Here is a 15,691-nt window from a genome sequence, read left to right as displayed (position 1 = left end):
CTCCCAAAAGGTAGGGGGGACTAGGGGCTGGAAAATTTGACAAAGGTCAAGTCATCTCGTCCTAAAAACATGTTTTATTTCGATTTTGAATGATGTAGTTCTTACCATCATAAAAGACTAAAAATAGTAGGGGGACATTTGATATTGTGTCCCCTCTACTATTTTGAGTAGGGGGAGGGGCACGTCCCCCTTTCCCCCTGTGATTTCCGCCCATGATCCCTACTAAAAAGAACACACTGTACCACAGTGTGTTCACAGTGTGGATCACAATGTTAAATCACCTTCACACTGTCAAATGTGAGAATTTCAACATTGTGAATCACATGATTAAAAAAGTCGAACACCTGAACACGCTGTGGACAGTCACGCTGTCGAGGTGTCCACAGTGTGAAAATATCTTCACACTGTTGAATTTAAGCATTTTTAACAGTGTGAATATTTTATTTACATACAGTCCACTATGTGAACACACTGTGATCACACCGAGTGACACTGTGTTCTTTCCAGCAAAGGGACAACGAAAATACAGACAAAAATACTTGATGAATAAATGTATTGTAGGTTATTGGCCAAAAGAGTGTTTAGAGTACTAGGCCTGTACTTTTCAGGTAAAAAGGTCTTTACTCTTGACTTCGAGGGTTAAATATCGTCAAAGGGAACGAAAACCAATCAATCTTAATTGTTTGCAACGAAACTCATAATTCACAAAACGACCGCTTGAAATATATCAATGGAAGCAATCAATCAACACGATTTTAAGCAAGAGAGATACAGGCAGAAAGAGAAAAAAAAGACGGGGGGGGGGGCGAGAGGTGGGGGGGGGGTCTGGAGGGTTATAATGTGAATGGATTAGGTTTTTGATCCAAAAAATAATTTCGCTTTAAATAGAAAAAAAGGTTAATCAACTATTTCAAACTAAATATTTTAGCAAGATATTTTCACGAACTCAAATCCATATGCCCATGGTCATAAAGCGGTCGAATCGTTTATACATATTTATGGTCGTATCCAAATTAATGACACCCGTGAAATAATTTCATCATAAACGTAATAGTTGTCCAACTTTGGCCAATTCCCTTTTTACAGGCCTGTAGGCATGGTAGGACAATTTTCAATACTATTATTAGTCATGTTTGTGTTAAACGAAATCGTAAATGTATCTAGTTCACCTGTCCAACTGACCATACAAAAAACAAATGTATATAACAATGTATATATTTCATTTCGTGCCTAGCTATCCATTCACAGTCGATTCGAAATGTTAAATAAATAGGAGTGACATACTTTCCACGTTGTAAATATTCCCCAGACTTGAGATGCGACAAGGTCACCGACTAAAGGTCAAGTTTCAAAATACTGAAAAATAAACAATTCGTGTCATTTTATGCTGCAAAACCGGGAGTGACAAACGGATTAGGAATGTTAATGCGATACAAAAAACGTTTACTTCAGTTTCCAGTTCTGATCGAGTCTTGCTTCATTTCCATTATCGATATAATTCAAGATCTATAACATCTTATTCAAGACCTCTCGAGATGCAAAAGAGCTAATCTCTTCCCTAAACACACTCCTCATGGAATGATACCATGAGTGATTCTAGGGACCAATCATTTTAGAGTGAACTGTACATCCTTTTACTTAGAGTGCATCATTTGATTTGATTTGATTTATTGTTTTCTTCTGCATCCATAACTTTCGTATAATACATTTTCTTTAACATAATAAACAAATATGTTAGCATTTTTGGCATGAATCATACTAAAAAGACTAATTCCAGACAAATATGATTAACTACCAAATTATTATATGATATTCACAATTCGCAGGAGACGGATTGTCATCATAGGTGGAGCGTTGTGGCCTAGTAGATTAGTCTTCGGACTTTGAAACAGAGGGTCGTGGGTTCGAATCCCAGCCATGGCGTAATTTCCTTCAGTAAGAAACTGATCCACAGTGTGCTGCACTCAACCCAGGTGAGGTAAATGGGTACCGGTGGGAAGTAATTCCTTAAAAAGCTGTGTGCGCTATGAACGCCTAGCATAGGCGGGTAATGTTGAGCGCCTTGAGCACCTAACAAGGTGGATGTGTGCGCAATATCATTATAAATACCCTTTATATTATTATTATCATAATGACTGTTTTTTGAGTGACGAAGTGTAAGAAGAGGCAAATGCTCTTTTGCATTTTAGGGATAAGAAAATCATATATAAATCAGTTACACTGAAAATGGGCGGACCTATGATTTCAAACAGTTATACAAGATCATGACGATGCGGCTCTGAAATTTCAGAATCTCGCAATGGGGGGGGGGGGTAGATTACGTAATATTGAGGGGAAAGAGGGAGGGGGTATGCGACTGCACAAAACAAGATAACAGAGGGCTTGTATTTTCATGACGAATATATTTCCAAAAGGTACCCACTCAAGTTTTGTCACTTTATAAGCTTGATAACAAACAGATTATAAACTTGGTAAATGTGTATAATGCTAAAATATAGACATGACTGAGAGATTATAATGTATACAGTGAGTAGTTGAAATGCAGATATTCTCTCATAAATGTTTTTGACCACCATAAAGGGTAGGTTAACATAATCATGGAAATTGTTTTACCAACTGTTGAGTATCTGCATTCATTTTACAAGCAATTTTCTTTTTACCAACTGTTGGTAGGTTCATATTAATCAACTTAACATTTCATTTTCTGGGGTTGTTTATATGATTCTCTTTTTAATCTGTAATTTCTATCACGTCATAAATATAGCCTATAGGTTTGTTAAGTAACCACCACTGAAGGCCGTAATGCTGCCATTATCATGAATATATATTCATACCATCCATGCATACAAACGTGAAATCATGGTGCAGTCCTACGCAATGTGTAAATATTGATATATTGCTCCATGACTAGCGTTATTGCTTAAACATTTTGTCTGGGGATTGCCATTGTTTTTCTCCCAAAGTTACCTAAAATCACGACCTAGGGAATTGAAAGATATGATTGACGGATGACCCACTGTATATATAAATTCATTCGCAAATACAAGGGTGTTATCACACACAAAAGGAGTTATTGTAATGTATTTGACAGGTTTAATTTAGCTGAAAAGCTCCCCGTGATATTTGCCGATCTACACCCAGTAGCAGGCCACGGGGAAAACATGGCGGGGGGGGTAGCAAGGGGTGAAAGTAAAAGAGAAAATGAAAAAGGAATGACAGCTGTAAATTATTAAAACTTTAATGTGATGGGTAACCAAGGACGCACACTATTAAACTGTTGGGCAACATACTGTCCACTCTATACAACTGGTTAGGAAATTTATCAAACTCTGGGTAGTTTTCACCCAAAGCACAGATTGTTGGTTTAAAACTACCCAGAATGGGATAAAGTTTTAACCAGTATTTTGGCCAACATTTTTAAGAGTGCACTGCCGAGGAAGCTAGTCTAGAGAGTAAAAAAAAATGCATGGTTTGTCTTTAATTCATTGCAGGGATTTTTTTAGAAGTAAGATTTAATCCTTTCATTTGATTAAGAAATTAATATTTTTTTTATTTATCTCAAGAATCCACTTCTTCTAAAATAAACAATACTAGGCAACTATTAAACTAACACTTGAAATAGCTTCACTATTGATTCTAGAACTCTCGACATTCCTGTCGCAAGTAATGTCCATTTGTAGATTCTTATCTTATTTCATATTTGACGCTTCATAAAATTGTGGAATATTTGACTGCCGCGACCTACACTGACAACCCGCCGATGTCAAGTGGTTACCTAAAATCAACACCTTATCTTGACAACATAATTAACTGATATCACAGTCAATAAAACCCGGAAAATGGAGAAGCGATGACCTAAAAATGGAATATCGCGCTGGAGATAAGGATCAGTGATCCCTAGTTGAGGGACATGATAAAAATCAGCATTTATTTTCCTTCAGAAATACACATGAGACTGAATTACAAACCAATTCGTCAGTGATTTTACTGAATCGCGTTACAAGCTGCAGAAATCCTTGCATTTGATTGGTGGAAAACAGATTTGTCAGTAAAAATCACAGACAAGACAGTTCATGAAACGATCCCCCGCCCAAAACAGGATACTTGTTCAGCTTGGCGCGGAAATACACCCATGACGTCGCCATGGAAACCATCAACGGGTAGTCTCAGACCCAGGCAAGGCCATGGTAAAAATAATATACACCAATATTTATGTATATATAATTTTCAAACTTTAATTCAATTTTATTTCAAACGAACAATTTCTTTCTTTCTTTCCTTCTTTCTTTTTTTCTTTCTTTGTTTTCATTAATTTTATTTGCACAATTTAGTTACTTGCAAATGAGAGAATCGATGATGTCCCTCACTCACTATTTCTTTCGTTTTTTATTGTTTGAATTATACAATATTTAATTTTTGCAGATTTGACAATAAGGACCAATTTGACTGAACCATATTTATGTTAAACAATGGTAATTTCACATGTTCAGGGCGAAATAAAACTTTGTTTCACAAGACAATGAGGAGAAAATTAGAATATTTCATACAATGAAATACAAAAGCAATAGTGAGTGATGTCATCAGTTCCCTCATTTGCACACCGACCCGGATGTGCATATACTATCTTGTGAAATTAATCGAAACTTAAAAATGTCTTATTCTACATCCGATAATGATGAAATTAATATTCAGTGTTGTGCTTGTTGGATTTTTCTCTTTTTATTCTAATCAACTTTTCTGTTGGGGTGAATTTGTCCTTTAAGTCTGCATCTAGACCAGAATGATCAACAGGTGGAAAATGATTGATAGGATAGATATATCATGGAGCAATAACTGCAATGGCCTAAATTGTTGACTTCTCCCAAATAGAGCGTTTTACAATAAGTGAACAGGGCAACCTCAAACATGCCAAAATATCCATAGGTGGTCAATTTACATTCACAGGCGGAAATATTGAGTGGTTGCCTTCCTTTTTTGAAGGGTTTCTGATTTTTTTTGTAACGTTTTGAACGAATTTTCTCACTTCTCCTGAGATGTTCACACCCGCTCCTTACGCAATATTACAGTTGGTCGATTTGCGTGTAAACTAACCCATCGAAATGAGGACTGGAAGGGGGGGGGGGGGGGGTATTCGTCCACTATTGAAGCACGGATGTACTTTATAGTGTAATAAAAAATGAAAATGGCTATCAACAATGGGATCCGCGCTGATGGGCAATTTCCTCAGCCCCACATATTTTTCCATACAACGTGTACAATTACCTTTAAAAATGACCACCTGATTGTGATTTTTTGCATTGTCGACCCCACCTATTTTGGGCTTGCCCCCTTCCCCCAAACCCTACACTTTCAAAACCGGTTCGCCACCCCTCATCATTCACACTTCATACAATTCAAACCATCGTGTTTTTCCTACTCAGCATTAAAATCCGTTCCATTACCTATTATGAATTGTGATGATAATGACTTATCATAACGAGCTGTCAGAGAAGGCTGAACGCACAATTACAGACTATTAATCAAGATTAATATTAACAACATCAACAATGTAAACAACAGTAAAACCAACATTTCTTGATCCTACCGTGTCTCTAACAATCCAACTTCGTTTCGTGACGAAATTGCCCCAAACCAAATATTTATCATCATTTTTATTCCTTCATATTATTTTTAGAAGTCGTAAGTTCAAAAATACATTCGATACAGGATTTTCATTTATTCCCTATGCAACTTAATCACCTTGTATTGATGAGCGCAGATAGAATACCCTTAAACATCTATCACAATTATCAACATCCTCCCGTAAACATTTTCTTACATTCCATCGAAACACATTATGATAATAATAAATCACATTCCGTAGAGATTTAAAACTCCTGATATCGCGCCTCAAGGTAAAATACATCGATATAGAGAGGGTGGATGGTTTATGTATTTAGTGAAAAATTGGGTTAAACTTGACAGTCTCCATCCAGAGTCCCAGAAAAAAAAGAAAACATCTTGTCGGGAGTTTTAAGGAAATTGAATATGTTGGAGATTTGAAGGGCAAACCCCGAAGCTTTTGAAGAAAACACTTTGGATCCATGTCGGATTTCGGGTTCACATTCCGTCTAAAGCTAGATCGATTGGTAATGCTATTGCGACTGGTTATTTGCTTTGAAAGGCTCTGTAATTGTATGTGTCTTGTGGAAGCTATTCATGCGATGAAAAGACCAAATAAAGGGGGGGGGGCGAGACAGCACTAGGATCTGGTGAGGGGTAGAGGTTGTTTAACGAATGGACCATTTTTATTTATTTCATTTATGAATTTGGTGAGAAAGAGAGAGGGAGAGAGAGAGAGAGAGAGAGACATATGATGGGTATACACAACGTGTCATAAAACATTGTCATAAGTTCAAATCAAACTGCGATCGATTTCTGACATTAGTAATTCCTTTTCAAATAAGTATCAACATGATCAAGTCGTCAATTAGAAATTGTGTGAGGGTCAAGGAGAGAGAGCGCGAAGAAATGTAAACCCCTTTCCACGACCAGTATTACCCAGTGTTGCGAGGTGGAAGAAGTTCGGAAGAAAAATTTGGAAAGAAAAGCAAATGACAAATAGACGAGAGAAATATGCCAGATAGATAGATAATTAGATAGACAAATATGTAGATGGAGGGATAGATTCATAGATAAACAGGTAGGTGTAGAGATAGACAGAAAAATGGAGAATAATAGGAGGCTGGAAAATAAAGGGAGAGGGAGAGAGGTGTGCCTGGGAGAGACAGAGAGAGAGAGAGGGGGGGGGGGCTTGTATGCTTCACAGGACAATAATTTGGAAGTAATCCATTTCGCACACTAGTAATAATTTATGTGATGATCCGACATCTCTGATAAGGGATCGCTAAGCTAAAGTTGTAAAATATCCAAAGGGATAAAAATCGATATCGCCAACTTATTGTAAGTGTGAAACACGTGTTACAGAATAAAGGAACATGAATAATAAATAGAAATTGGCCTACTATAATAGCAAACACAATTTTATGAAGTTTAGTTATCATCAGGATCATGTATCATGTTAGGACTATCATCATCTTGGATGTTCAACTTTGTACAGCATCAGTCCCATGCTTCATGATGAAATTGTCAATCGCACAATAATGACTATTTTCAAAGCTGGATAGCCCTCAACCAGCCCTGAATATACCAATTACCAGATAAAGGATACCTCGCCGGGGGATCCCCGTTATGTTGAGATCTATGCCTCCATTTCACTTAAAATTACATGTCCGGAGCTGTATTATACCTTAAAGATGAAAACAGAATCGAATTTGAATTTGGACATGTATCAAACTTTTGAAAGAGAATTTCAGCTTACCTCGTTCACCAGTGATATTTAGTACAGGAGCAAGTCTCGAGTAGAAATTCCTTCCGTTTGTAACTCTCGAAATATTCCGTATATTACCAACGGCAACACTACTCGTTATAAAGGTAGATTCCTTATGAAAAAGATTGAAAGGTAAACACCTTAATTGTCTTGATAAATCCCAAAAGATAATATATCACTATCAGCTCTATAGAAATCAAAATGCAACGGCATGCGAGGCGAAAACGAGGCAGCAACCGTCCCGAACAAAAAAATTGATGAAATGGTGTTCATACACGATAATTGCAATTGTGCGTAAGTGCTCAGCGCGCCTGGACATTTTCTCAGTCGTTTCGCACGTCGTGCCTTTTAATTCTGGCGCGAGGCTAAGCGTAACGAATGTTCTGCTCCACTAATAAATGAATGCGGGGGCTCTATCAATATTATCAATTAGCAATGATTAGGATAACGGCAAATGATACGGATGATGAATTTACTTTCAGTTTGTGCGATGATATGAGATTCCGCAACTGAAAATAAAGTCATAAAAATTACAGACCATGTTCGAGATAAAAATCTCAGATTTTTAACATATTATTCCAAATTTGCGTCTGGTGTTATATTTCATATCATGCATGTCTTTAGTGTCTGAAACAGTTTAATTCTTATCTGTTATCATCTCATCTGTAATCATGTGGCAGAAATTTTGTGCAAAATGTATAATCCACTCAGACTTTAAATGTTAAATATCTATTTTCATTCAAGATTTTACCATTCGGAAAGTGATTCCAGAATACGTTAAGAGATAGAATTAACCTCATTCTAAAAAAAGAAAGAATAGAATAATAAACAAATGAATAAATAAAATGAATATAGATAAAAATAGATATGAAAACCGGGAAGCTATCAGCCAATCAAACGCATTATGACACTAATCTCATTTTCTTGGACCAGATAGATTCCATATGTTACAACTGCTTCTGTCGTCCTCCACAGTTACGAACTTCGTAATTGTGGAGGACGACATTCAAGGTTGAAAATGAAAGAACAAATAAACAGACAAGCAGACAAACAAACAAAACAAGCAAACTTTTTCTATTAATAACATTCAGAAAGTAGTTAAAAAGTTGATATGACGAAGATAATTCGACATTTCAGAATAAGGGGGTTTAAATTCAGGTCCTGCAGGTCCTTTCGTGGTCAGATATTCCCCTTATCCCGATGTATTTACTTTTCACGAAAAGGCGGGATAATTTTCACCTTTCTTTTCTCCTCCGATTGGAAGCAAAGTTCGGCTTTGTGTTGACTTGAGGACAGACGTGTGAAAATGCTTTTAGCGAGTAAGATGGGGTGTCGAGTTTGGCAAATAGCATGTATAATGGGGGCTAACGGTCTCTAAGATGATGCGTATTAAAGGGTTTAAGCCCACCCCTCCTCTATCATGTCTATCGATCATGATGATCGTTTATACGGTATAATACATGGAGCATTGATCAGATGCCCTTGTTCAGTTATATTCCCTGTTCATATACTTTCAGCAACACAGATTTGGGAACAAATGTTCGAATTCCACAGCTCCATAAATACAAAATATGGCCTAACACAAAGTCATGTTTTTATCTTTAATTCACTTCATCATGTTCATCGTATTTTTGACATTCCATACAATTTTTTTTTCAACGTTTCATGCAAATCGTGAAATATCCCAAGCATAAAAATACTTTGCAAGTAAATGCGCAGGGTTTATTAATATTATTATTATAAATCATTATTATTGTCATTTTTTTCATTTTAATTTTTTTTTACAATTTTTGTGATCGAGGTTACCTTGATTATTTGGAAAAGGAAACATGTACTAAATAGAATAAATCAATAATCACACATTTTCTCTAAAATAGGAAATATGGACTTAGCATGCAGGTCAGTTGTCAAGAGAGGAGAGTTAACTTTAAGTAAAAAGAAAGAAAGTACTGACGACGTGCCCGCCGATCATCGCATAAAAGCTGGGGCGACACATTCCGGTGTTCTATTTGTTAGCTATTTTCTATAATCATTCTTATGTTTTATTCTTGGTATCCCTTTTTTCAAGCCTTTGAGGCTTTTGGGATACCTTTTTCTTTCATTATTTTTTTTAAATCTCAATGTTTCATGATTATATTTATGTTCAAAATAATGTATGATATTTGTATGTTTTTACTTGTATATTATTGAAAGAAATAAATGAGAGTATTTCCACTCTCCCACAATCATATTAAAGTATTACCACGTGCTATGAAGCTAATAAACAACATAATTCCCTAGCCCAACATATCCAATGATTTCTCAAATTTGCTCGAATTTTCAGCTTAGTAGTCCCGCTAGTAGTGAAAGAAAGACGACTGGAGATCCTTGGTCATGTTGGTCACACTCTTAGGATGCCATAAAGAAGACACCTTAATCATGTTAATAGAGCTCTAGAGTGGACTCCCGATGGGGGTATAAGAGAAGAAGAGGAAGACCACTTAGAGAAGGACGGTAGGTAACCTCCAGGAAACGAGGCATCGATCCGCATGGCAAAAGGCGAAGGCATCGGCAGAAGACCGCCAAAGTTGGAAATGTTTTGTGGTCCATTGTTCCACAAGGAACAGGAGGAGCTAAGTCTAAGTAAGTAAGTATATAAGTAAGTAAGTAAGTAAGTAAGTAAGTAAGTAAGTTAGTAAGTAAGTAAGTTAGTAAGTAAGTAAGTAAGTAAGTAAGTGAGTAAGTAAGTAAGTAAGTAAGTAAGTTTGTAAGTAAGTAAGTAAGTTAGTAAGTAATTAAGTAAGTAAGTAAGTAAGTAAGTAAGTAAGTAAGTAAGTAAGTAAGTAAGTAAGTAAGTAAGTAAGTAAGTAAGTAAGTAAGTAAGTAAGTAAGTAAGTAAGTAAGTAAGTGAGTAAGTAAGTAAGTTTGTAAGTAAGTAAGTTTGTAAGTAATTAAGTAAGTAAGTAAGTATGTAAGTAAGTAAGTAAGTAAGTAAGTAAGTAAGTAAGTAAGTAAGTAAGTAAGTAAGTAAGTAAGTAAGTAAGTTAGTAAGTAAGTAAGTTAGTAAGTAAGTAAGTGAGTAAGTAAGTAAGTTTGTAAGTAAGTAAGTTAGTAAGTAATTAAGTAAGTTAGTAAGTAAGTAAGTTAGTAAGTAAGTACGTAAGTGAGTAAGTAAGTAAGTCCCGCTTAGGCTTATTGTTTTTAAATATACTTATCATTTCATATCCCTCAGAGATCGATCCTTCTAGAATCCAAACTATACGGCATATCACATTTCTTACTGTTTTACATTTCCGCGTACCTTTCCATTCTCGTTCAGATTTAGCGACATAGTCAAATGGAAATCAGTTATAACAAATTCCAAGCTAGCCCTTCATGAGACAGCACGTTACCATTTTTTGTCTGCTTTAAGATTCTTTTCACCAGTCTTCGCCTACATTATAAGCAATTCGGGTAAGATAGTTTAAAATAATTTCTCTTTGTCAGTTGTTGTGTGTGTTTTTTTTTCAATTTCGAGGACTTTTTTCGGACATGTCGGAGGTTTACAATGATTACCGATGCTCGTATTTTTTTCTTCAGGTAATTGAAGTTTATCTAACAAAAGTCCGTATGTTCGGGGAGGGGGGGTGGGGGACAGTGCATATTCATGCACCCCTTTATAACGTTGCATAACGATTTTAGGTCCCATAATGCGTCTATTCGACTATCGAATAAAATATATTGAGAGAAAATACGCTTTCTCTGAAGTATTGCCGTCAAAACAAGGAAGAACAAGAAGTACGTGTAATTTATGTCGGTCAAATACACATGGAAGCAAAGAAAAAATCATCTAATTGAAAGGCAACTCTTGTTGCCAAAGCTGCCAAAGCTGTTGTACATGTATAGCTTCACACACATTTGTATACTTTCTCCCATACGTGTACTGTATCAAAGCACTAGCTTTGATCCAGCTGAGGCATGGCGGCTTGTCATTGTTCAAAACCCAACTTCACGCGACAAATTAAATTATAATTGGTATGGTGTCGAAAATCTGTCTATCTGACGGTCAATTGGATAAGGGTCGCCTAGCCACTAACCCGTCTCTGTGGTCTAGTGGTAAAGGCACCGGCGTTCAAAGCTGGGGGCCCGGGTTTGATTCCCGGCAGAGACATTTTTTCGGCATCACCAATTTTTCCAAAGGATAGATAGCTCTGGGGAACCTTGATTTAAGCTACGCCTACCATTGTTCTCTTCCTCCATTTCTTTACACAATATATATATATATATGATATACAAATGTCAATATTCGTTTTGGTCGACTTACTGTTGGTTCTATGGTGGCAGGTCACATTTCCATTTATTTGAATGCCATGCTTACAGCTATAGGTGCCGTGGCCGGGGATCGAACCACGGACTTTCAAATGTCTAGTCGGACGCCTTATACCACTCGGCCACGGCGCCTGCAGTATTGTGTTTTTTTTTCTTCTTCATTTTTTTCACATTGTCATTAATGACACTCAGATCAAAATTGATAACAAAATTGGCTCGAGCATAGATAAATTTGTAGATTTTTCAGATACAAGAGACAGCATCTATATCAAAAACTCAAATCTATATTCTAAAATATAATTTTGACCGATTGTCCAAATTTCTACCTTTTTTACGCGCTGCATGAAGTAGGTGTAGGTCCAAGGAAAAGAAACAACGAAACCGAGATAGCTTATACTGTGATAATTCCCAAAGATACAGAGATTATAATAATAACAATGATAATATGTATAAGTTTATGATTTAAGTCTTGAAGTTACATCGTTATATTCCTTTATTTTACAGACGTTTTTCATCATGGTTTTGGACCGCCGAACGTTCCTCGTCTCCATTAACATATTGATAGTCATTCTATTACAACCAGCAGCGTATGCGGATGTAAATGCCTTGCCTTACCGGGACAAGGAGGGTTCCGCTCCCACATGTGACTTGGATGTTGCTTCAAAGACTGCAGATTGCGCAAGACTTAGGTTAACAACCGTCCCACAAAATCTCCCAGACGGAGTTGAATTCCTACTGCTCATATTGAATAGAATCACTGAGCTGTTCAATTGTTCCTTTGAAAGATACCTTCATATCACCAAACTAGACCTAAGGTTCAACGCGATACGCAAAGTGCATCCTTCCACTTTCCGCCCCCTGAAATTATTAACTGACCTTATGTTATCCCATAACAAAGGTCTACTTCTTCCACATGAAGGTCTACTGAGATGGGCTAAAGAACTATCCTTCATTGAAATGTCCTATTCATGCTTGAATTCACTTCCGGATGACTTTCTCAGGTGGAACTCAAAGCTGAAAGTTGTGAATCTCGGCGGCAATGAGTTGAGTTTTATCAATATAAGCCTGTGTGGTACAATCGATGCCTTTAGTTTGTCAGGTAACAGAATAAACCACCTCAACCACGATACGTTCCGTCTTACTTGCAAAAATGAGAGTGCGGAAATGAATTCACTTCAAATTGACAATCTGCATCTTTCTGAAAATCCTATCGTTTCTGTAGATCCTGATGTCATTGCGTCTCTTCAAGTCCGATCATTGAATATAGGGCAATCACGTATCCCAACACCAACGCTCAAAGATATTTTTAAAGGCGTTTCCCATTCGAAGATAAAAGAACTCACCGTTGACAATGTACTCAATGGATCGATTTCAAGTGATCTATTCGATTCTCTGCGCAATTACACAATTTTCAATCTTAATTTAGCTGCTAATTCTATTGAACTATATTATGATATCTTTTCGAGTTTAACAAATGTCACTCTTCTTGATCTCACCTGGAATTTGAATAAGATAATTGAGCCAAACTTTTTTCATGGTATGGGCAAATTAATAAATTTGTACTTGAGTCATAATGAAATAAAAACGATAAACTTAAATAGTGATGTTTGGGAAAATGACCTAATTGAACATTTAGACTTAAGTTACAATTCGCTAATAAAAATAAAAAAATCCACATTCCAGGGATTACAAAATTTAAGGTATTTAGGTTTGGATGCAAATTATGACCTCGTTTCTTTGGAACCTGCATCTTTCGTGGAAATGAAAAGACTTGAAACTTTAAAACTGACCGGTACTCATATTATGAAATTGAAATTGGTAACACCTTTTCTCCTTTGTCTCTTCATGAATGACGTGCGATATTTTATGTTAAGGCCGGGATCATCATTTAACCAATCAAGGAATCTTATCAATTTGGAAATATCCAACTCAATGTACTTGTCTGTTTTATGGGATCACACATTAAATGTGTCTTTATTTGATGGCTTGTCTAACCTCAAAATTTTAAGACTAGATGGAAATAAAATGTTCCGTGACCAGCTACAAAATCCGATATTTCGATCTCTCTCAAGTCTGCAGATTTTGTCTCTTCGAAGTTCAAGTATCCAAAGTATTCCTCCTAAAGCCTTCCCAGGGTTAGGATCTCTCAAGGAGCTAGACTTAAGTGGAAACTATATTAAGAAACTCCACCCTGATTCACTGAAGGGCTTATGGAAATTGGAAACCGTGGATCTATCTGCAAATAATTTAGTATATCTTGATAAAGATATGTTTTCAAATACCCCAAATTTATCTCGCCTTATCTTGTCACAAAATCAATTAACATTTTTTAATCAAAGTACATTTGACCCTATAAGATCTTCGCTTTCGCATATTGATATATCGCAGAACCAAATTACATGTAACTGTGATTTAAGTTGGCTTGTCCGTTGGGTTGTTGGTACACCTACAATTACTCTTCTTCAAGAGGAGGCAACGTTTTGTGGTATAGCATCGTTAGAACCATTCAGAGACAAACCTTTCCTAGACTTCGATCCCACTGAACAGTGTGGCTTCAATGTAGACATCATTTGTTTGCCTTTAATTGCTGTCATTTCATTGGTGGCAACCATTGTGCTAGTTTATCATTTTCGATGGCAGTTACGACGCTGGCTCTTTCTTCTCAAACTAGCTGTCCTAGGTTATATGGAGGTGCGAGACCCTCGGGACCATAACGATTACGAGTACGATTTGAATGTAATTTTCCACGAAGACGACGAAGAATGGGTCCAGGAACATCTTCGAGTAGCCATAGAGGAACGGATCCCGCAGTTCCAGAGGAAGGTATTCGGTGATGCCGATCTTGTCGCAGGTATGTATTACTTAGAGGCGGTCGACTATGTGGTTACCAGGAGTTACAAGACGGTCGTAGTGCTCAGTAGGGCCGCTATCAAGGATCGTTGGTTCATGCTCAAGTTCAGAACGGCTATTGACCACGTGACGGATACCCAGACTGAGTTTGTCCTCGTGTTATTTCTGGAAGACATCCCTGGCGAAGAACTACCCTTCTTAGTAAGGTTGTGCCTGAGTGATGGCAGGCCGTACATACATTGGCCTGAAGACATTAGAGGACGGGAATATTTCTTCGATGAATTGACAGCAAAGTTGACCGTTAATCTGAAGACAAATGATTTGATACCCAATGAATGATATTCAGAGACCAATTTCAGTCTGGTGCTTCATTAATTCCTGATAGAGGTTCAAATTTGAGCCCAAGGGCATGAAGGGGTTGGTACAACAGCAGCACCGCAAAGGGGTGTTAGTGAGAGGAATTGTGCATATTAATGTACCTTTATGTTTATGGGTGCAATAGTTATTTTAAGCACCCTCAAGGATGCAAAGTTGAACCAACGAAGTTCAAAATAATAACATTATGAATCTTAAAAACGTAACTATCATGCACCCTAAAATATGCAATGCTGTAACTTTCATAATGCAAACGAACATTTCTGGGTGCAAGTGATACCCAAAAAGTGCATGTTTGAATCCCTTTTCCATATAAAGGTGAATTTATTCCACCACATGACCATAAAAGGCGATTTGAAACTGTTTACCATAGCACAAAGTAAATGGAAATTAGAAAAACATGATGGCAAGTGGGCTATCATTCTGAATACTTTAAAGAGGCGATAAAGCAGAAGGTTGTTTTTGTTATGTTTATAGGCCAATTAAGTGCCTGATTTTTTGTTGTAAACAAACATATATGTTTTCTTATTTTACACTATTTTGTATGTTAGACATGTTATTTTATATGCCAACGTCATCTGAACTTTGATATGTGATCCATTATACCACAAATGTTTTGTTATGTATATTTAATGAAAAGGATCAAAGGACATAATTTACAAAAAAAAAAATAAAAGGCGATGTCAGTGTTTCATTAAGGGTGTAAACTTTAAACTTCATTTCTTAGTATATAAACTTCTTAAGCTTGTGCAACCATAATAATACATCTACTAAAATATCAAGTCCACCACAGAAAAATGTTGATTTGAA

At 36.6% G+C, this 15,691-nt stretch overlaps 1 protein-coding gene across 1 annotated transcript; it reads left to right on the top strand.

The window, feature by feature from the left end:
• The first annotated feature begins 13,681 nt into the window (after positions 1–13,681).
• LOC121421306 (toll-like receptor 7) lies at positions 13,682–14,976 on the top strand. Its single transcript, XM_041615981.1, has one exon. The coding sequence runs from the start codon at positions 13,682–13,684 to the stop codon at positions 14,843–14,845; it is 1,164 nt and encodes a 387-aa protein (XP_041471915.1). The 3' UTR covers positions 14,846–14,976.
• The last annotated feature ends 715 nt before the right edge of the window (positions 14,977–15,691 follow it).

Source organism: Lytechinus variegatus, chromosome 9 (genome assembly GCF_018143015.1).
Source record: "Lytechinus variegatus isolate NC3 chromosome 9, Lvar_3.0, whole genome shotgun sequence".
In the NCBI taxonomy this organism is placed as follows: domain Eukaryota; kingdom Metazoa; phylum Echinodermata; class Echinoidea; order Temnopleuroida; family Toxopneustidae; genus Lytechinus; species Lytechinus variegatus.
This window is presented reverse-complemented; position numbering and strand designations above follow the sequence as displayed.